The sequence below is a fragment of the Acinonyx jubatus genome, chromosome B2, assembly GCF_027475565.1.
Source record: "Acinonyx jubatus isolate Ajub_Pintada_27869175 chromosome B2, VMU_Ajub_asm_v1.0, whole genome shotgun sequence".
Taxonomy (NCBI): domain Eukaryota; kingdom Metazoa; phylum Chordata; class Mammalia; order Carnivora; family Felidae; genus Acinonyx; species Acinonyx jubatus.
This window is the reverse complement of record NC_069385.1, coordinates 144,357,931-144,380,289: the sequence shown is the minus strand read 5'-3', so window position 1 is coordinate 144,380,289 and position 22,359 is coordinate 144,357,931. Positions and strand designations below refer to the sequence as shown.

The 22,359-nt window shown below is 47.9% G+C and overlaps 1 protein-coding gene across 5 annotated transcripts in view; it reads left to right on the top strand.

Annotated features, from left to right (window-relative positions):
- The window catches only part of GPLD1 (glycosylphosphatidylinositol specific phospholipase D1), a 64,672-nt gene that overhangs the window by 27,954 nt on the left and 14,359 nt on the right, over positions 1-22,359 (top strand). For 4 of the 5 annotated variants that reach the window (XR_008298777.1, XM_027040412.2, XM_053223206.1 and 1 more), the window contains exons 9-17: positions 1,974-2,081; positions 2,309-2,336; positions 2,430-2,569; positions 11,641-11,706; positions 13,372-13,495; positions 15,777-15,916; positions 17,858-18,044; positions 20,793-20,903; positions 22,191-22,265. Coding sequence is in view for 4 of the 5 variants with exons in the window: in XM_027040412.2 (XP_026896213.2) it covers positions 1,974-2,081; positions 2,309-2,336; positions 2,430-2,569; positions 11,641-11,706; positions 13,372-13,495; positions 15,777-15,916; positions 17,858-18,044; positions 20,793-20,903; positions 22,191-22,265 (979 nt within the window). In the remaining variant the exon portion in view is untranslated. The remainder of the gene's footprint in view (positions 1-1,973; positions 2,082-2,308; positions 2,337-2,429; positions 2,570-11,640; positions 11,707-13,371; positions 13,496-15,776; positions 15,917-17,857; positions 18,045-20,792; positions 20,904-22,190; positions 22,266-22,359) is intronic. The other variant, XM_027040414.2, reaches the window with a different exon arrangement.

Below are 22,359 nucleotides of genomic sequence, written 5' to 3'. Positions count from 1 at the left end.
TCTGCTGTCTTTGCCAGGAGTCTCCTGTTGAGTCTTGATTTGAGACCTAACATATGATCAACACTTGTAAATAGTCCATATGCGCTTGAAAAGATTGTTCTCCAACTTTTGGTCTAATGTACATATGCTTATTAGCTTAAGCTTATTAAATTTACTGTTAAAATGATACACTAGCCTTCTTATTTTACATTAGGTCAATCTAATAATTACTGAGAGAGAAATTTGTTAAAAAAAATTTCCCCTGGTGATGGTGGATTGTTTTCCATTTTCTTGAAGCTCTGTCAATTTGCTATATAGACGTTTTGAAGATATGTTGTCAGGTACATTCAAGTTTAAAAATCTTATATCTTTCCGGTGAGTTGAACCTTTTCCTCATGACGTGGTGACCCTCTTCATCGCCAATGAATGCTTATTGCCTTCCAGTCTCCTTTAGCAACTATCACTGTCATTACGCCGGCTCTCTTGGTTATGTCCCATGGTGCTTGAATTCCTCACGGCTGGACTTCGAGTTGCATGTCTCCAGGCAGGGTTTGTCGACTTCTGCAGGCTCCCGGGAGACACTGTTAACTTAGGACCATACGGAGTTACATTCAGCCCTTGAAGTTTTTCTGACTACAGAGATAGCACGAATGCAGGACAGACCATTTGTGGGACTGGTGGTAGTTACCAATGTTAGGGGGACATCTATATCTTTTCCCCTTTATCCATTGTCAGTTTCTTGGCTGACCTTGACAGGTTAGGTTGGTTTCTAGCTAATACTCGTGCAGAGGCGTAGCCATTAGTTCAGAGTCTCCTCCGAGGTGGAAACCAGCTTTGGCTGGTTTCTGTGCTTTAGCCCATACCTTCTGCAGCCCTTCAAATCGCCAAGAGCTCGGGGCACAGCCTGGCTTCCCCACTTGCTTACCTCTTCAAGTTTCCAGTTTCAATTTATTTTGGGCCTTTGGAAAATTTTCACTTTCTTGCTAGCTTCGTGATTCATCTAAAAAAAATATTTTTGTTATTTTGTCCAGCCCGGAGCTATTTTTATTGGGAGGACCACTCTGGTGCTCTTATAAAAAAAAAAAAAAAAAAAAAAAAAGGATCTCTCCGTAGAGTCTTTCTCATAAATATACTAAAATCAGGTTTTATTTGGTTGTGATTTCTGTCCGGTGTATTCTAAGGTTTCAGAAATAAAAACGGAAGATGATTCAGCATTAATCTAATGTATGCTGCTCTTTTGACTGAAATAAGGAATATTGTGAATCAAAACCTGACTTAGAATTCTTTTTACTGTCTCACTTCTTACTTCTGTGTGGTCTAAACCAGGATGTTGGGGTGAGGAGCCATTTCAGTGTTTTTAAAAAAATATTTTGTAATGTTTATGTATTTTTGAGAGAGAGAAGGAGAGAGAGAGAGGGAGAGAGAATGAATGGGGGAGGGGCAGAGAGAGAGGGAGACACAGAACCCAAAGCAGGCTTCAGGCTCTGAACTGTGAGTGCAGAGCCTGATGAGGGGCTCGAACTCACAAACCATGAGCTCATGACCTGAGCCGAAGTTGGACACTTCACCAACTGAGCCACCCAGGCGCCCCCAATTTTGGTGTTTTAAAACTAAGAACTTTCAATAGCAATTCAGTGCTCAAAAGAATAAAAATATATTGCTCCTTGAACTGAATTCACAAGACTAATTCTTTTGACACGTTAGAGTTCCTGTCTTCCAATGTACCTCCATAAATACTGGGTTAAGGTACAGTTGTTTGCTGTGCATCTTTGGGGAAATCAGTTCACTTTTCTGTGCTTTAGCTTCCTCTGATGTCAAGCAGGAATGTAGTAATTCCAAGCACCGGGGCTTGTAGGTAGGACGAAATAAATAGCTCATGGAAAGCCCTTTGCATAATTCCTGGCCCAAAGTAATCATGCAGTGAACAGTAGCTGCTCTTGCTGGCCATTTATCTTTAATTTCAGAATCTTATTTTATTCTAACGCCTTTCTCAGGTATGTGCCCGTCCAAGATCTGCTGGGAATTTACAAGAAGCTCTATGGCCGAGAAGTCATCACCAAAAGTGCAATCGTTGACTGTACCTACCTTCAGTTCTTGGAAATGTAGGTCTCGCCCAGAGGAGAGCTTACAACTGATCTCAGCGTGACTTCCTTAGAGCGCTTTCTGACGTTTTAGTTTCCTGAGTTGGGTTTTGGATTTACGGGATTTTGCTCATTCAAAGGCAGTTGCATGATAGTAGCTACATGTTAATGGAGTTTTTTTCTTCATTATCTGCTTCGCTTCTCTGTACAAACCACACTCACAGGCAAAATTGTTGTTCATGTTGCAGGTATGGTGAGATGCTAGCCGTTTCCAAGGTAAAGGCTTCATTCTTCACAGTCTCAATTTAAAGGATTACGAAGACACCAGGAAAAGCACTTATTGATAACTTTTCTTTTTCTCTACTGTAGCTTTATCCCACTTATTCCAGAAGATCCCCGTTTTTGGTGGAACAATTCCAAGAATATTTCCTGGGGGGACTGGATGACATGGCGTATTGGTCCACGAACATCTTCCGTCTGACGAGCTTCATGTTAGAGAATGGGACCAGGTGAGATCTGGCTCTACTTGTACGCGGCCCTCCTGCCCTGTCCCCCCCCACCCCCCCCACCCCCCCCGCCAACTATCGTGCTCAGGTTTTCCACTGATCAAATGCAAAGCTCTCATGAAGTGCTAGCCTCTCTCATAACCGAGGAAGGAGAGCAAGGAACTCCCTCCCTCACCTCAAAGCTCAGATGCGCTCCCATGTGGTTACATGTGCTGCTGTCTCCGCTTTTGGGGACGGAGAGGTGGATCCTGCAGAACTGTGGTCAGTGGGAGGGCCCCCTGTCCACCCCTGTGCTGCGTCCCCTCTTCAGGGAGGACCCGAGCTGTGTGCAGGCTCCGGCAGTCAGGGCCCAGTGAGCCTCCTCTCCGCCTGCCGCCATCTCAGGGTTAAAGGGTTTCAGAAGCCGCTGTACCAAACTCCCTCCTCCGAAGTGAAATGAGGAGTGGATGCATTTGTAAATCACAGCCTTCGGTTGGAGTCTGACATTCAGCCCGTGTGGAACAGCGTCTGGAGCGCCAGCTCCCACCCTGCATGTCCAGGATGAGTGTTAACCGGGGCCTCTGACCAGGGTAGACCAGCCCACTTCCAGCTGCAGTAGAACTTTGGGCTCACAGAGTCTCCCTGCTGGATGAGGGAGCCAAGGCTCCTCTCGGATCTGGCTTGCAACCACCCCACTGAGTATGCAGCCCCCGTGCACTGCGCAGCTAAGTGGGGTGGGGGGTGGTCTGGAGAGGGAGCAGCGGAGGCAGCACCCCATGCAGACAAGGGCAGTGGGAAAGAGGGTTTTAGGGCCGGATCTGTACCAGATGGCGGCTGCTCCAGGTAAGGAGTATAGGACTGGGGTTATAAATTGGAGAGGCCCAAATGTGTGTAGCTCTGGGATATTATATGCTGGATGCTATTCTCTTGGCCTTAAAGACATTTGCTAGTATTCAGAGCTGGCTCAGTTGGTCAGGCGTCCGACTTCAGCTCAGGTCATGATCTCACCGTTAGTGGGTTCAAGGCCCACATCAGGCTCCATGCTGACAGCTCAGAGCCTGGAGCCTGCTTGGGACTCTGTGTCTCCCTCTCTCCCTGTCCCTCCCCTGCTCATATTCTGTCTGTCTGTCTCTCTCTCTCAAAAATAAATAAACATGAAAAAAATAAAAACACTTTTAGTATTCAGAGAATGTTAACCATAATTATATAGTGTGATTTGGAACAGAATTCCCTTGCATGATAAATTTGATGTTAGACTGTAAATATTAAACCTGTTTTAAGTAGCTGGGGAACAGTGAGATAAACAATCCAATATAAATACTATTTTTAATAGTGAAATAAGCCTCTGGTAAAATCTCCAGGCTCTCCTTCTGTGGCCATGGGTTTTGGGTGCACACGATGGTAGAGGATGGGCTTTGGAATTTTCCAGACCTGCCACTCACTGCTGGGTTATCCCAAGCAAGTAACTAAACCTCCCTGAGCTCTGTTTTTGTATCTGTGAAATGGGGGCAGAAATAATTCTATCTTTGATCACGGGGCTGTTGGGAGGTCCACCTGAGGGCGCTCGTGTAAATGGTTCAGTGTGTAGGAAGCACTTCATAAATGTTGGCTCCTAGTGTTAGGACCACCATTGGAAGGAAGTTCAGTTTATGTTGGTCATGTGAGTGTGAATGACCTGCGTTTATTTGTTTTAAAGACTTTCTCTCTTTTTAATTTAAAAAACAATTTTAAATTAATTTTTAAATTTACATCCAAGTTAGTTAGCATCTAGTGCAATAATAACTTCAGGAATGGAATCCAGTTATATGGGAATCCCCATATAACCCCCAGGGCTCCTCCCAACAAGTGTCCTCCTTGATGCCCCTTCCCCGTTAAGCCCTCCCCCCCAACTCATCACCATTCCAGCATCTTCCTTGATGCCCCTTCCCCGTTAAGCCCACCCCCCCCCCACTCACCACCCTTCCAGCAATCCTCAGTTTGTTCTCTGCATTTAAGAGCCTCTTATGTTTTGTCCCCCTCGTTGTTTTTATGTTATTTTTGCTTCCCTTCCCTTATGTTCATTTGTTTTCTATCTTAAATTCCACATATGAGTGAAGTGATACGATATTTGTCTTTCTCTAATTTCGCTTAACATAATACCCTCTAGTTCCATCCACATAGTTGCAAATGGCAAGATTCCATTCTTTTTGATTGCAAGTAATACTTCATTGTGTGTGTACATATACATATATATATATATATATATGTATGTATACACACACACACACACCACATCTTCTTTTAAATTTTTTTTAAATGTTTATTTATTTTTGAGAAGGAGTCAGAGTGAGCAGGGTAGGGGCAGAGAGTGGGAGACACAGAATCCGAAGCAGGCTCCAGGCTCTGAGCTGTCAGCACAGAGCCTGATGTGGGGCTTGAACTCATGAACTACAAGATCATGACCTGAGCTGGAGTCAGACACTTAACTGACTGAGCCACCCAGACACCCCAATATACCACATCTTCTTTATCCATTCATCTGTCAATGGACATTTGGACTCTTTCCATACTTTGGCTATTGTCAATAGTGCTACTATAAACATTGGGGTGCATGTGCCCCTCGAAACAGCTTACCTGTATCCATCCCTTGGATAAATACCTAGTAGTGCAATTGCTGGGTCATAGGGTAGTTCTATTTTTAATTTTTTGAGGAACTTTCATTCTGTTTTCCAGAGTGGTTGCACCAGTTTGCATTCCCACCAACAATGCAAAAGAGATCCTCTTTGTCCACATCCTCGCCAACATCTGTTGTTGCCTGAGTTGTTAATGTTGGTCATTCTGACAGGTGTGAGGTGGTATCTCTTTGTGGTTTTGAGTTGTCTTTCCCTGATGATGAGTGATGTTGAGCATGTTTTCATGTGTCAGCCATCTGGATGTCGTCTTTGGAGAAGTGTCTATTCATGTCTTTTGCCCATTTCTTCACTGGATTATTTGATTTTTGGGTGTTGAGTTTGATAAGTTCCTTATAGATTTTGGATACTAACCCTTTTAACTGATATTCATTTGCAGATCTCTTCTCCCATTCCGTCAGTTGCCTTTTAGTTTTGCTGATTGTTTCCTTTGCTGTGCAGAAGCTTTTTATTTTGATGAGGTCCCAATAGTTCATTTTTGCTTTTGTTTCCCTTGCCTCTGGAGACATGTTGAGTAAGAAGTTGCTGTGGCCAAAGTCAAAGAGGTTTTTGCTTTCTTTTCGAGGAGTTTGATGGCTTCCTGTCTTACGTTTAGGTCTTTCGTCCATTTTGAGTTTATTTTTGTGTCTGGTGTAAGAAAGTGGTTCATTCTTCTGCATGCCGCTGTCCAGTTTTCCCAGCACTACTTGGTGAAGAGACTGTCTTTATTCCATTGGATATTCTGTTCTGCTTTGTCAAAGATTAGTTGGCCATACGTTTGTGGGTCCATTTCTGGGTTCTCTATTCTGTTCCATTGATCTGAGTGTCTGTTTTTGTGCCAGTACCATACTGTCTTGATGATTACAGCTTTGTAATACAGCTTGAAGTCTGGGATTGTGATGCCTCCAGCTTTGCTTTTTGGGGTCTTTGGCTATTTGGGGTCTTTTGTGGTTTCATACAAATTTTAGGATTGTTTGTTCTAGCTCTGTGAAGAATGCTGGTGTTATTTTGATAGGGATTGCATTGAATATGTAGATTGCTTTGGGTAGTATTGACATTTTAACAATATTTGTTCTTCCTATCCAGGAACATGGAATCTTTTTCCATTTTTTTGTGTCTTCTTCCATTTCTTTCATAAGCTTTCTATAGTTTTCAGTGTACAGATTTTTCACCTGTTTGGTCAGATTTATTCCTAGGTATTTTATTGTGGTTTTTGGTGCTATTGTAAATGGGATCAATGCCTTGATTCCTCTTTCTGTGGCTTCATTATTGGTGTATAGGAATGCAACTGTTTTCTGTGCATTGATTTTATATCCTTCAACTTTGCTGAATTCATGGATCAGTTCTAGCAGGTTTTTGGTGGAATCTTTTGGGTTTTCCATACAGAGTGTCATGTCAGCTGCAAAGAGTGAAAGTTTGACCTCCTCCTGGCCGATTTGGATGCCTTTGATGTCTTTGTGTTGTCTGTTTGCTGAAGCTAAGACTGACAATACTATGTTGAATAACAGTGGTGAGAGTGGACATCCCTGTCTTGTTCCTGACCTTAGGGAGAAAGCTCTCAGTTTTTCCCCATTGAGGATGATGTTAGCGTTGGGTGTTTCATATATGGCGTTTATGGTCTTGAGGTGATCTTTCTATCCCTACTTTCTTGAGGGTTTTTTCCAAGAAAGGATTCTGTATTTTGTCAAATGCTTTCTCTGCATCTATTGAAAGGATCATGTGGTTCTTGTCCTTTCTTTTATTGAGGTGATGTATCACATTGATTGTTTTGCAGATGTTGAACCAGCCCTGCATCCCAGGTATAAATCCCATTTGGTCATAGTGAACAAGTCTTCTAATGTATTGTTGGATCTGGTTGGCTAGTATCTTATTGAGGATTTTTGCGTCCATGTTTATCAGGGAAATTGGTCTATAGTTCTCCTTTTCAGTGGGGTCTTTGGTTTTGGAATCAAGATAATGCTGGCTTCATAGAAAGAGTTTGGAAGTTTTCCTTCCATTTCTATTTTTTGGAACAGCTTCAAGAGAATACGTGTTAACTCTTCTTTAAATGTTTGGTAGAATTCCCCTGGAAAGCCATCCGGCCCTGGACTCTTGTTATTTGGGAGATTTTTGATTACTAACCAATTTCTTTACTGGTTATGGGTCTGTTCAAATTTTCTATTTCTTGTTTCAGTTTTGGTGGTGTATATGTTTCTAGGAATTTGTCCACTTCTTCCAGATTGCCAACTATATTGGCATATAATTGCTTGTAATATTCTTACTATAGTTTGTATTTCTTTTTTATTTTTTTTTAACGTTTGTTTATTATTGAGAGACAGAGACAGAACATGAGCAGGGAAGGGGCAGAGAGGGGGAGACACAGAATCCAAAGCAGGCTCCAGGCTCTGAGCTGTCAGCACAGAGCCTGACGTGGGGCTTGAACTTGTGAATTGTGAGATCATGACCTGAGCCCAAGTCGGACGCTTAACTGACTGAGCCACCCAGGTGCCCCTTGTTGTTCATATTTCTGCTGTGTTGGTTGTGATCTCTCCTATTTCATTCTTGATTTTATCTACTTGGGTCCTTTCCTTTTTCTTTTTGACCAAACTGGCGAGGGGTTTATCAATTTTGTTAATTTTTTCAAAGAACCAGCTCCTCGTTTCATTGATATATTCTATTATTTTTGGTTTTGATAGCATTGATTCCTGCTCTAATCTTTATTATTTCTTGTGTTCTTCTGGTTTGGGGTTTTATTTGCTCTTCTTTTTCCAGCTTTTTAAGGTGTAAGGTCAGGTTATGTATCTGTGACCTTTCTTCCTTCTTTAGGAAGGCCTGGATTGCTATATACTTTCCTCTTTGACCTCCTTTGCTGCATCCCAGCGGTTTTGGGTTGTGGTGCTATCATTTTCATTGGCTTCTATGTACTTTTTAATTTCCTCTTTCACTTCTTGGTTAGCCCATTCATTCTTTAGTAGGATGTTCTTTAGTCTCCAAATATTTGTTGTCTTTCCAATTTTTTTCTTGTGGGTGATTTCAAGTTTCATAGTGTTGTGGTCTGAAAATATGCACGGTATGATCTCGATCTTTTTGTACTTGTTGTGGGCTGATTTGTGTCCCAGTATGTGATCTATTCTGGAGAATATTCCATGTGCAGTGGAGAAGAATGTGTATGCCGCTGCTTTAGGATGAAATGTTCTGAATATATCTGTTCAGTCCATCTGATCCAGTGTGTCATTCAAAGCCATTGTTTCCTTGTTGATTTTCTGCTTAGATGATCTGTCCATTGTTGTCAGTGGGGTACTGAAGTCCCCTACTATTAGGGTATTATTATCAATGAATTTCTTTATGTTTGTAACTAATGGATTTATATAGTTGAGTGGTTGCATTTTTGGGGGCATATATATTTACAATCGTTAGATCTTCTTGGTGGATGGACCCCTTAATTATGATATAATGCCCTTCTGCATCTCTTGATACAGTCTTTATTTTAAAGTCTAGACTGTCTGATATAAGTAAGTATGGCTACTCCAGCTTTCTTTTGTTGACCATTAGCATGATAGATTGTTCTCCATCCCCTTACTTTCAATCTGAACGCATGTTTAGGTCTAAAGTGGGTCTCTTGTAAACAGCATGTAGATGGATCTTGTTTTCTTATCCGTTCTGATACCCTCTGTCTTTTGATTGGAGCGTTTAGTCCATTGACATTTAGAGTGAGTACTGAAAGATAGGAATTTATTGCCATCGTGTTGCCTGTAGAGTTGGAGCTTCTGGTGGCATTCTCTGTTCCTTTCTAGTCTTTGTTGCTTTCGGTCCTTTAAGTTTTGTTTCATCTTTTCTCCCCTCAGAGACTCCCCTTTAAAATTTCTTGCAGGGCTGGTTTAGTGGTCACTAACTCCTTTAATTTTTGTTTGCCTGGGAAACTTTTAATCTCTCCTTCTATTTTGAATGACAGCCTTGCTGGCTAAAGAATTCTTGGCTGCATAGTTTTCTGATTCAGCCCACTGAATATATCCCACCACTTCTTTCTGGCCTGCCAAGTTTCTGTGGATAGGTCTGCTGCAAACCTGATCTGTCTTCTTTTGTAGGTTAAGGACTTTTTTTTCCCTTGCTGCTTTCATGATTCTCTCCTTGCCTGAGTATTTTGTGCATTTGACTATGATACGCTTTGTTGATAGTTCGTTTTTGTTCAATCTAATGGGAGTCCTCTGTGCTTCCTGGATTTTGATGTCTGTGTCTTTCCCCAGGTTAGGAACCTTTTCTGTTATGATTTGCTCACATAAATCTTCTACCCCTTTTTCTCTCTCTTCATCTTTTGGGACCCCTATGATTCAGATGCTTAAAAAATTTTTTAATGTTTATTTTTGGGGGGGGAAGGAGGGGCAGAGAGAAAGGGAGACACAGAATCCGAAGCAGGCTCTAGGCTCTGAGCTGTGAACACAGAGCCTGAAGTGGGGCTCGAACTCATGGACTGTGAGATCATGACCTGAGCTGAAATCATGAGTTGGATGCTTAACCAACTGAGCCACCCAGGCTCAGTTTTATTTTTGAGAGCGTGTAAGCAGAGGAGGCACAGAGAGAGAGGGACAGAGGATCTAAAGCAGGCTCCAAGCTGTCAACACAAAGCCCAATGTGGGGCTTGAACCCATGAATCATGAGATCATGACCTGAGTCAAAGTTGGACGCTTAACTGAGTGGGCCACCCAGGCGCCCCTAAAGATTTTATTTTTAAATAATCTCTATACTCAACATGGGGCTCGAACTCACAACCCCGAGATCAAGAGTCTCATGCTCTTCCGACTGAGCCAGCCAGGTGCTCCAACATTTATTTGCTTTATAAAATCCGTGTGTAATGATCCTCAAGTGGAGAATAGTTTTGGCGTTTGTTTTGGGTAGGTTGTCCAAATAGTTATGGACGGCCAGACCTTACTCTTTAAAATTTTTTTAAACGTTTATTTATTTTTGAGAGAGACAGACAGAGTACAAGTGGGAGAGGGGCAGAGAGAGAGGGAGACACAGAATCCGAAGCAGGCTCCAGGCTCTGAGCTGTCAGCACAGAGCCCGACGCGGGGCTCGAACCCATGAACCGTGAGATCATGACCTGAGCCAAAGGTGTACGCTTAACCGACTGAGCCACCCAGGTGCCCCTAAACCTTACTCTTTAATTAGGAGAACTAGTTGAGAAGGAACAGATTTGTCTCTTGATCTCCATTCTGTTTTATCAAGGCGGAAAATTCCTTGAATTGATGGTCTCTTCACACACAAAGAAAGATTCATCAGAGTTTGTGGAACTTGGTGGAAATATGGAGAAAGGCTCCAAAGAAAAAGGAGGCAAATTCAGGAGCGGGAGAAACAGTGTGTCCACTGTCATATTATAAGGATTTCTCAGCGTCCTGATAATTATCTTCCAAAGCAGATTTGTCGCTTGAAATTCCTAGTGTGGCTTCTGGAAGAAACAGCGGAAGAATGGTAGTTATGTTTGCGGCCGGAGCTCTGCATAATTCAAAAAGGATTTGTAACTGTAGCGTTCTTGCTGTAAGGCTGCCATCCCGGTCCTGGTGTTGGAGAACAGAGCATTTGAGGAAAAACCTTTTCCGAAGCTGAACGCTGGCCCTGAGAGAGATGATTTTTTTTTAAATGTTTATTTATTTTTGAGAGAGACGGAGAAAGAGAGAGCATGATTGGGGAAGGAACAGGGAGAGAGGCAGACACAGAATCCAAAGCAGCTCCAGGCTCTGAGCTGTCAGCACAGAGCCTGACACGGGGCTTGAACTCCTGCACTGTGAGATCGTGACCTGAGCTGATGTCAGATGCTCAACCGACTGAGCCACCCAGGTGCCCCTAAGAACAGACTCTTGTAATGTAATACTCCCTTGCTTAGTGCTTCCTTCCAGAGGGAGAGGGAAAGTTTACCTCTTATGTTCTCTTAGTGGCCGTGTCAGTTTACAAATCTTTGTTTTTAAAGGAATGAGATGAAGAAAATAAGACCTATTGGAGCATATGCGGGCATAATCGGGCAGAGAGGGGTGCCGTTGGGAATCCGTTTCTTTTTGTCTCCAACTCCCAGAGGGTTCATGGTAGTGTGGGGCAGTGGAACAGGTTCACTGGGAGGGAGGAGGGCGGCGTGAGTCTGGGGTGACCAGAGCAGGTGCACAGGAGGGAGGGGGGCAGGTTCAGAGCCCCACACTGGGCTTTGTGCCGACAGCTTGGAGCCTGCTTTAGATCCTGTGTCCCTCTCCTCCTCCTCGCAGGGAGGGGTCTGGGGTGACCAGGGTGTGGGGCTGCCTGCAGTCGGCTCATACACCCTCAGCACGGAGGCCCCCGGTCCTTCAGCAGTGCCGTCTGGCTCCGTCACGAACGCCTCTAGACTAAGGCTTCTGGACGCGGCTTCAAGTGCACCACCGATTCTCAGTAAAATTCATGCCTGGACAGAAGGTAGTAGAAAAATGCCTGATTCGTCTGTGTCCCCAGTGACTGCAGTCTGCCGGAGAACCCTCTGTTCATTGCCTGCGGCGGCCAACAAACCAGCGCCCAGGGGTAAGTGGATTCCAAACCTGTTCATAGAGAAACAACATCCAAACCGATCAAGGAACACACCGAGGGGTGCTCGGTAGACACGAAGACGGGATCTGTAGACAGGTAGGTGTGTGGGTCCGCCACTTACAGCCGTGTGATTTTTCAAGCAAGTTGCTTAATTTTTTTTGAGGTGCAACTTCCTCCTCCTGGCAAGATAGAAAAAAACACATGTCCATATTCCCAGAATCATGGCCTGGATTTCGTGCCAGCATGGATGTAAAGCAATTAGCATATCAGCGAGTCGCTCGCTAAGGAGTAAAAATGGTAGTTCATGGTATTATTACTATCGCTGTTAGTACTCATCAACTTTACTTGCTCAGGGTGAAATCTGGGTAGTCCTCGAGGAGACCGGGTGAGCAGAAGATGGTCAGGTGGTTCCTGAGGAGTGGGGCCAGGGGGCCCGACTTGTATTCTGAGGGCTGGTGTCCCTGTGGGGCCCCGTCCCGACCACGTGCGCTTACTAAGCGTGTTCATATTCTGCACGTCAGTAACGAGAGGGTGTTTCCTCCTCGCTGGCTCCAGGGGCTGGTTTAGGCTTTGAGGCCTCATCGTGAGCAGGACAGAGACGGTTCCTGCGCCCCAGGGTATGTGTCCGGCAGGGAGATGGGCACTGAACAAAACTCGTAGATAGTCTCAAGTGTCAGGAGGGACGTACCATGGAGGGCCCTGACCCCGTCACAGGAGAACCCTCGGCGACGAAGTGGTGTTTCCGTGGATATTTCAGGGTGAGCGAGGGGTAGATACTCGGACGCCGCTGCAGTGAGAGAGAGAGAGAGAGAGAGAGAGAGAGAGTGTAGAGCCGCAGAACAGGAGAGTTAAGCCCTCACGGTTTAATTTATTTAAATGAGGTAAGCCTTTGTTTTTTTAATGTAACTGAATTGAATGCCTCTGGCTCGAGCTTGTAATGTCTAGGGTGTCAGAGTCCCTACACCGGCTGGCGTTGTACGTGGGCCCCTGCGTTCACTCCCGTTTCCCGGCTGCTCTGTCCCGCTCCTCTGCGCGTCTGGTTTGTTGCCTCTTAAAATATATGACTTTGAAAACATACTTTATTGCATGGTTCATTCCAGCGTGTCTTTGAAGATAAATCCGTGTGCCTGCATACCGGCGTCCCAAGCACCTACCATTTCTTTTTTTTTAAGTAGTCTTTTTTTAATGTTTATTTTTGAGAGACGGGGTATGAGCGGGGCAGGGGCAGAGAGAGCGAGGGAGACACGGAATCCAAAGCTCCGACTCGCGAACCCACGAAATCATGACCCGAGCTGAAGTCGGATGCTCACCTGAGCCGCCCAGGCACCCCACCTACCGACTATCTCTTGACCATTTGCATGAAATGCTGAAATCCCGTCTTGTTGTTGTTGTTATTTTTAGTAATCTGGAAGAACTTTACACCTTTTATACCAGAAGAGTTTGAGGCTCCAGGAAGTAGTTTTCTATAAGCACTGGCTCTTAAACCTTGGAAATGTGTTCAGTAAAATTCTGTGGAATGTCCTGGGAAGGTTTTTCTCTTTCACCTTCCAGATAATAGGATTTCATGGTCTTTCACCCGAGATGGACCTGACTTCACGTCCATCGTTCGGGGGCCTGTTGTTTCCTCAGTCTGTCCCATTTTGTGGTTCTCCCTTCCAGCAGCTCCAAAGTACAGAAAAGTGATTTCCATAGGAATTTGACTGCGTCCCTCACTAAAGAGACTGGAAAAAATATAAACTATACTGAAAGAGGAGTGTTCTTCCGCGTGGATTCCTGGACCTCGGTAAGAGTTTTCTGTTCCTATGGGGGGGGTGGGGGGAGGGTGTGAGCTGCCCACTGCGATCTTGACCTGCAGACGTACTGGCTGTTTACTTGTTCACTGAGCGCCCTGTGTGCCTCCAGGCCAGCAAATACCCTTGGCCTCCAAATCTGGTTTTCTCCAGAGACGTCCTGAGATGTGAGTCTGGACCTTTGTGGCCTTTGGCAAGTCCCGTGGAGCCTGAGGTGGCCCTGGCGGATGCTGCATATGAAATCCATGCATGCGATCATCTTTTAAGTGTCAGACAGTTTGGGGCGTCTGGGTGGCTCAGTCAGTTAAGCGTCCAACTTCGGCTCTGGTCATGATCTCACAGTTCGTGGGTTGGAGCCCCGCATGGGGCTGTGTGTTGACAGCTCAGAGCCTGGAGCCTGCTTCAGATTCTATGTCTGTCTGTCTGTCTGTCTGTCTCTCTCTCTCTCTCTCTCAAACTCTCTCACCTTCCCCTGCTGCTGCTCTGTCTCAGTCCCTCAAAAATTAATAATAAAAAAAAAAGTTAGGTGTCAGACACTCAACTGGGTGTGTAAGATGAAAGGGAAATAGACTGTGACCTTGAGAAAAGGTGTCTAATTGGGGTGATAAGTACACAGATAATCATAGGTACGTAGTATGCAACAAATAACGCGGGTGGACAATACTCTGCCTGTGAGACAAAACTTCCCTCTTTGACTTAGGCCTTGAACAGGAGGTTATATTTCATCAGTGAGCATGTATCTCTGTGGGTTGGGAAAGTTTGGGGGATATTTGGAAATACGAGTAGACTTTTTGGCCTGGAATACAAGACAAGGGATACAAAGTACTCAGAGAGGTTTGGGAAGGCACTGGACTGTGAAAGAGCTCTTAACGCCGGGAGAAGGGTTCACGCGACATCGTCTAAACGGCGCCTCTGGGAGTTGGGCAAGGGCCTGGGCGGGTCTGTTCTGTGGGGGTGCAAGCAGTGCCGACACGGGGGACGGGCTGCAGTCGCCCCGAGAAGGGCCCCTTACCTGGGTTAGCACTCTGCTGTTGCTGCCTTAAAATTCCTACTCGCTGTTGAACTAGGGGCTCTGTGCTTCCATTTTGCACTGGGCTCCACAAATTACACAGCCAGTCCTGACCCGGGATCCTCTGTCACGCACTTATCCTCTTGTCCTAGTTATTTGGATCCCCTTCATAAAAAGGGAAGTCCTGTAAGAGAAACACTTTATGTTCCTGAGGCCTGTCGTGGTGCCTGGCACACAGCAGGTGCTGATTAAATGCTTCCTGGCTGAACGAGCGAGGCAGAGCTGGGCATTAGGCTGGGCGTCTGTGTGCAGCCCGCCAGGGGGGCTGGATGGGAAAACCAGGAGGCACGGGCCTTTCCTGCAGGGCCCTCAGCGGGCTCTTCTCTGGAGCCCGAGCTGCGAGGGGCTGTCCCCCTGCTCTGACCGATGCCACTCCGCCCGGGGCAGGCCTCGGAATTCTGGTCTGGTCTCATGACGCCCTCAGGTGGATTTAGAGTTGTATCCCCTGGGCTTGGACAGATATGGTACGTGGCCGGATTATTCAGGGCTGCTTGGGTGCGCGAGCAAGTTACGAACAGCTGAGCATCCCACACGGACGGCCCGGTCCCCGCTCCAGTGCTTTGCAGCTGAGCTCTCCCGCCTGACGCACCTCTACCTGCTGTGGTTTGGAGGTTGTTTGGGGCATCTCGGTGGTGGTCCAGTTCTTGGGGGTGAAAATATGCACAGACACGCACACACGGACACAGAAATGCACACACACGACGCATGCATACACAGAGATCTGCACACACACACCCATAGACACACACGTAGACATGCCCCTGCACATGCATAGACACACAGATACACAATCAGTTCCATATTGAATGAACTTTTAAGCTATTTTAATCCATTAGCTTTCTTTCGTCCTATTCTTCAGGTTAACACAGAGCACAGACCATCCTGACTTTGGTTCAGGCTAAGCCCCAGCAAACTTCCTTACCCGCTGGCGTGAGACCTGGGGCTGTAACTGCTCCCCCCCCCCCCCCCCCCCCCGCATACTGGGATAGTGATTGGCCTGCCCTGACTGCCCATCCCAAGTGGTCTTAGCTATTGATTGGAATCAGCGCTTTATTTATTTATTTATTTATTTATTTATTTATTTATTTATTTATTTAGCACTTGTCAAAACTGGCTTCCCTTAGTCTAATACTTTTGACAAGAAATAATAGTTTTGCCGATGATGCCATGTGTCTTTACCTGCCTGTACTAATTTTGTTTTCCAGGATTCCCTTACTTTTGCGTACCAGGCTCTGGAGAGGAACATACGGACAATGTTCACGGGTGGCTCTCAGCAGTCGCTGAAGCACGTCTCCAGCCCCTTGGCTTCTTACTTCCTGTCTTCTCCCTATGCAAGACTCGGTTGGTAGGTAGAAGTTTCTCCTATTCCTGAATGCTATCATCAGCATGACTTTCAGTCATTGAACAGATTTCGGATGGCACCTGTTAGCACCTCATATTCTGTTCCGGTCACCATCAACAAAAATATTAATTTAATTTCATCTTTATAATAACCACTTGGGGCACCTGGGTGGCTCAGTCAGCTAAGCGTCTGACTTTGGCTCAGGTCATGATCTCACGGTTCGTGGGTTCAAGCCCCGCATCAGGCTCTATGTTGACAGCCTGGACCCTGGAGCCTGCTTTGGATCTCTCTCTCTCTCTCTCTCTCTCTCTCTCTCTCTTTCTTTCTCTCTTTCTCTCTTTCTCTCTTTCTCTCTCTCTCTCTGCCCCTCCCCTGCTCGGACTCTCTCTCAAAATAATATACATTAAAAAAAATTTCAAAACCCAATAACCACGATCTCCTTAAAATTGGTGAAAATGTGTTTAAATACAAGGAGCTTTCACCTGACTGAATAATTACAACAATAAAGTATTACAGAATATTTGCAGCTTCAATGTTCTTGAAGACCTAATGTCACAGACGTTTGGGAATCTAATGACATTAGAAGCATATGAACAGATGGCTAATCCAGTGATCGGAATATCCTAACTTCATATGACAAAAGCCTGGTAAACCACGGTAATTATAAATACAATGTTGGGGATACCTCTGATTTTAATAATCAACCGAAACCGAGCCCCAGTACATAGAAGTGATTGTTTTCTGGAGGTTTGGGGACACTTCTTTTTTAAGCCACGCTCCTTAAATCTGTATGACATTGTTTCCCTTGGAAACATTTACTGACAGCTCTTCTTTTTTGGGCCACTAACGCGTGCAGCCCCAGCACAGGAATGGGGGGTGAATGTTGTTTTTACTGGCCGTTCAGTCGTGCATAATGGCTCCTCGTGGCCGCCTTCCCGAAGGAGCCAAAGGAGGCCTCCTGCTAGGCTTGCCGTCACATGGAGGGGGGGGTGTGTGGGGGTGGGGGAGCAGCAGTGAAGACGGAGGTCTCTCCCCTGCACCCAGCCTCAGAGCGCAGGGAACAGCAGTGTCTCCCTGGTGCCTGTCAGCCCCTTGGAAACTACTTGTCTCCCTCTGTTCTGACTTTTATTCCTTTTGTGGCCATAAGAACGAGAATAAACAGATGATCTCTGGTCTTTCTAGCTGCCCCAGCAAAGACCTTTGAACCTTTGGGTTTGTCTACTTCTGTACCTGCTCCATCATAGATTCTCATTTAGAATCACCCACTAGGGCGCCTGGGGGAGCTCAGTCGCCTAAGTGTCTGGCTCTTGATTTCGGCTCAGGTCATGATCTCACGGGTTCATGCCGTGTTTTCTCTCTCTCTCTCTCTCTCTCTCTCTCTGCCCCTCCCCTTGCTTGTGCTGTCTCACTCTCTTTCAAAAATAAATGAATAAACTTAAAAAAAAGAAAGCAAGATCTAACTACATTGAACAGTTAGTATTTTTCACAGCACACGGCACCCTGTGCAGCTAAGGTAGAGATAGCATGTATACTTAACACGTTTGTCCCAGACTCAGTTCGTGTCCGTTTGTTACCTGACCTGTCAGAGCCCGTGCCACTGGCTGGGTGCAATTGTCCTCTCTTGCCAGGCGAGCTCAGGACCGTGCACAGCTATTCTGGGTTTTGCATAGAGGACCTGAGGCTCTGTGAAGACGCTTTTCACCTGCTCGGGTCATAGGGCCCAGAAATGCCCAGAGGCCTTGGTGGCCTCAGTGTCGTAGTCGTTGTTGTGTTTCTTGGAGAGCAAGACCGAATCACAATGTAAACTCAGACGTGAATGCTCTCCACAGTCAGGCAGGGTGAAGAAGTCAACAAGAGGAAGTTCTAGGGAGGAAGGACACAGGAGACCGTCTTACCCATAGTTCTCAGCAGATACTGCAGGGGGTCCTCTCTTCTTCCCCGCAGGGCAATGACCTCAGCTGACCTCAACCAGGACGGGCACGGCGACCTGGTGGTGGGTGCTCCGGGATACAGCCGCCCCGGCCACGTCCAGGTCGGCCGCGTGTACCTCCTCTACGGCAACCACCTGGGCCTGCCCCCCATCGACCTGGATCTTGACAAGGAGGCCCACGTGATCCTGGAGGGCTTCGAGGTGAGGCACCTATCTCCAGTTTTTCCTTTTGGTGTCCATAAGCCACTGCCTGTCTTTCTCGGCTGAGTCTCCAGAGTGAACAGCCAGTCACAAGAATGACAGTAGCAACACACAGCCGGTGGCCGATGCTTATTTTAAATGCTTGTTTTTAGTTTTGAGAGCGAGAGACAGCACTTGAGCAGGGAAGAGGCAGAGAGAGGGACAGAGTGCTAATGGAGGAGGGGCAGAGAGAGAGGGGGACGCAGAATCTGAAGCAGGCTCCGAGCTGTCAGCACAGAGCCCGACGTGGGGCTCGAACCCGTGAGACGTGAGATCACGACCTGAGCTGAAGTCGGATGCTCAATGGACTGAGCCGCCCAGGCGCTCCACGCTTTTCCGTTTTTCCAAGCCCGTCCACTTTGTTGATGTCATTCTATCATCAACTGGATGTGTTTAGTCGAATACCTTCTGAAAACACACCTATTTAGAAGGGCTCTGAGTAGCCAGTCAGGACGTGACTTCTTGATATTACATCCCCACTTTTTGTAAACCCTCCCCCTTTTTATACACAAATTTTTATTTTGTTAGAATTTCAGATTCACAGACGAGCTGTAGGGACAGTACAGAGTTCTGTACCCACTTTCTCCTAAATTAACGTCTTATGTGAACCAGCACCTGGTGCATGACTGTTCCCTAAACTCCAGACTTTGTTTGGATTTCATTCCTTGTTTTGTTTTTTTTTAATGTTTATTTTTGAGAGATGGAGAGAGAATGCAAGCAGGGGAGGGGCAGAGAGAGGGGGAGACACAGAATCCGAAGCGGGCTCCAGGCTCCGAGCTGTCAGCACAGAGCCGGACACGGGGCTCGAACCCATGAGACGTGAGATCAAGACCCGAGCTGAAGTCGGATGCTCAATGGACTGAGCCACCCAGGTGCCCCTCATTCCTTGGTTTTAAGTGGTTCATCATCAGAAAAATCCCACACGGACTATATGGATGTTCGGCACGGAGTCTGCATTGACCCCTCTTGGGAGCACCAGGAGCCTGGAAGGTTCCCCCGGGGACCTGACCGGCATTCGTTCTCACAAGAGCTGTCTGCAGCCATGCTCCTTGGCACAGACGAGTGTGGGAGCTGGGGCAGGACTGCGTGCTCCGAATACCAAGCACCGGGGAGGGAGCCCCGGACTTGGATCAGCAGCTGGTTCCTGTCCCGGGTAAACGGCAAAACCCCCTGCTGTCGAGTTAATGCTGTGGAGACCAAACAAGATGACGACGTTCCTGGACACATGTCCACAAATGAAAAGCACGGGGTTTAGGACCTGAGCTGATGGAAGGGGCCCTGTATGTGCGCATTCGTCCGAAGTCGGCTGGCCGGTGTGCGAGGTTGCACAGTCCCGGAGGGACAGCATTTTTTGGAACCTTCTGACACCACACGAGAAAGTTCCAAAATCAGTCTGCCCGTTGCTGTTTGCTCCCGACTTCTTCACAAAGCCACTCCTGTGTCAGCCTTTTGGGTAGGGTCTAACCCTTTGGGCTCCTGCAGACGGGGAGCGAGAGCGGCGGCTGCCGCCTGGGGACAGTCAAGTGTCACGCACTTGGGACGTGGAGGGGGCAGCTCTGTGTTCTCGTCTCCAAGTGACCTGCGAGGAGAAGGAAGATGGCCAGAGGAAGGCGGGGACTAGGGAGGGGACTCCTTCGGTCCAGCCCAAGTCTGCAGTGAGCCTTTCTGTGTCCTTGTCTGTAGGGCGAAATGCATCTGTCGTGGCCCCTTCCTCGTGGCCCACGTGCTTTGTGCCCTGGAGCATTCCTTTCTAGTCTGTTGAGTTCCCGCCTCGCAGGAAGGGGCAGTCTTCAGAGGCACCATGCACGTGGGTGTAGCGCTATGAGCCAGTACATAATTGATGCGGACTCTGGGCCGTGTGTATGTGGCAAACCACTCACTTGTGCAAGACTGGTCATTGTTCTAGAAGTTGTGTAAGAACGGGAGGACGAAGGGAGTTGCGTTTGGGTTGAGGCTGGTTCCAGAGGGTGGGGGATGAAAGGTCTAGGAAATCCACCTTGGAAGAAAATTGTCCCTGAACGGGCTGGGTTTTCTACCTGTAAACCACGAACGGGGGGATTAATAAACGTGCCTGCCCTAGTCCGTGTAAGGTGCTTAGAATGGGGTCCTCAGCAGTGTTGTCCAGAACTTTCTGTAGCGACATCCTGTAGCTATGCCGTCCAATCAGAGGGCCACTAAGTGCATCGGCTCTTGAGAACTTGCCAGGCAGCTGGTGCCTCTGGGGAGCTGAATTTTTAATGTGTTCGGTGAGAATTACTTTAACTGTAAGAGCCACGTTTAGCTCGTGGCCCCTGCTCTGGCCATCGTGTGGCTCTAGAACATCCTGAGTGCTCATCAGACATGAGCTGTTGTTGCTGGTGGATGCGATGATCATTTTGGATGCTTCCCAGGGGGAGTTTGGCCCTGAACGTGGGGCAGAATGTACATTAGACCGGTTTCTAACTCTGCAACTTGTGAGGAAGGACCCCTCCTGGCCCCCCCCCCCCCCCCCCCCCGCTCCCTTAAAGCAAGACAGGCTTGCCAAAAATGTCCTTAGGGCAGAGCCGCCCAGTGGGGAGTCTGGGCATCTCAGGAGTGTCACAGGTTGCTGCTTCCTTCCTGGGCCCTGGGGCTCCAGGGCAGGGGTCTGGGTCTCTGTATTCCCGGGGAGTCCTGTGTGCTTCTGAAGGTTGTGGCTCGGCCTGGGGGGAGTCACTTGTGTCTCTTCAGCCCTCAGGTCGGTTCGGCTCGGCCTTGGCCGTGTTGGACTTTAACAAGGACGGCGTGCCTGACCTGGCCGTGGGAGCCCCATCCGTGGGCTCTGAGCAGCTCACCTACAAAGTAAGGCTGATGCTGGGGGCGGGGGGGAGGCCAGGGCGGGAGGCCCGGCTGGACAGAGCCTCTGCAGGAAGCGGACAGCCAAGTGTGTCGGCCGCAGTGTGTGCGGGGAGATGATCTCAGGTACCCCAGTTGGGGTCCTTGACGTGACCACAGGTTACCAGGTGCCACCTAGTCCCTGCCTTGCTGGCCTTATCGTGGCTTCACTTCCACCAGAAATTATTCCCCCGACCCCCTCAGATGCTGGATGCTGGAGGGGGACGGAGATTCCAGCCGATCCGGAGGCCCCGTCATCCCAGCAGAGTGGTGACCTCCCTGGATCTTCCCGCTCATGCACAGACCCCACCCCGTCCCTATTCCTTGCCCAGATCCAGTCCTGGAATGTGGGCTTTTGTCTGCGTGTACCCCGTGCACGGCAGGCCCAGCTTCTGTGCCATGTGTGAGCACAAAGGTCAAAGCCCTTCATCACCAACCCCCCCTCACCCCACCGCCCGCCGCGAGCTCACCCTCTGCCTCCCCCCTCTACTCCTGGGCCCACAGGCCCCTGCACACGAGCACCCAGCTTGGGCAGCTCCCTCCCTACTGGAAAGTCCTTTTTTCCCCTTTTCCTTTAGAGGCCACATGAGACCCGTGCCGGAACTGTCCCCCAAACCCCAGTGTGGGTGACACTTCCCGGCCTCACACGGCACCCTCTGCCCCTCATGCCGTGGTGTTGTCATTGCCCGCTTGCTAGCTTTTCGGGAGGACAGAGTGTTGTTATTCATCATGGTTCCTCCTGTGCTTGGCCCAAAGTGGCACATAAATGCTTCTAGAACGAATGAGGATGGAGACCGGCAAGTGAGAGGACAGAAAATGGTCTGTGTCACAGAGTGATGGCACAGCGTGTGCGTCTCGAGGCACATGCGAGTCGTGTCCAGAGGACTGATGGGCTGGGTCAGGGGAGGCCCCACGGAGGAGCCGGGAACCGAGCTGGCCTCGAACGGGGGAGGCGGGCGAGTGGTCCTGCGAACGCACGGACAGGTGTGGGTGGCACGCACAGATGAGTGACAGTGACTGTGTCCGCGTCGGGGGCTCCACCAGTCTGATGGAGGTGACCTCAAAACCGTCTCAGCCCAGCAGCAGATGCGTGGGCCGGGTTTCCCTCCGTCACTGAGCTCCTGACAGTAGGGACTCGTATGGCTTATGTTACCACCGTTCCTGCATCTCCTGCTCTTCTTTGGGGCTCTGGGCTCACCACCCAAGCCTCCCGACCGCCCCGTGCCTTGCCTTGCCTTGCCTTGCCTTGCCTAGGGTGCCGTGTACGTGTACTTCGGCCCTACACGAAGAGGGATGTCTTCTCGCCCCAACGTCACCATCACCTGCCAGGTATGTCTGCGCCTTGGCCGAGGGCGGCGAACCAGACCTCGCCGCATCCCGCCGTCGGCCTCTGGGAGTCACGCAGTTTCCTGGTCTCCCCTAC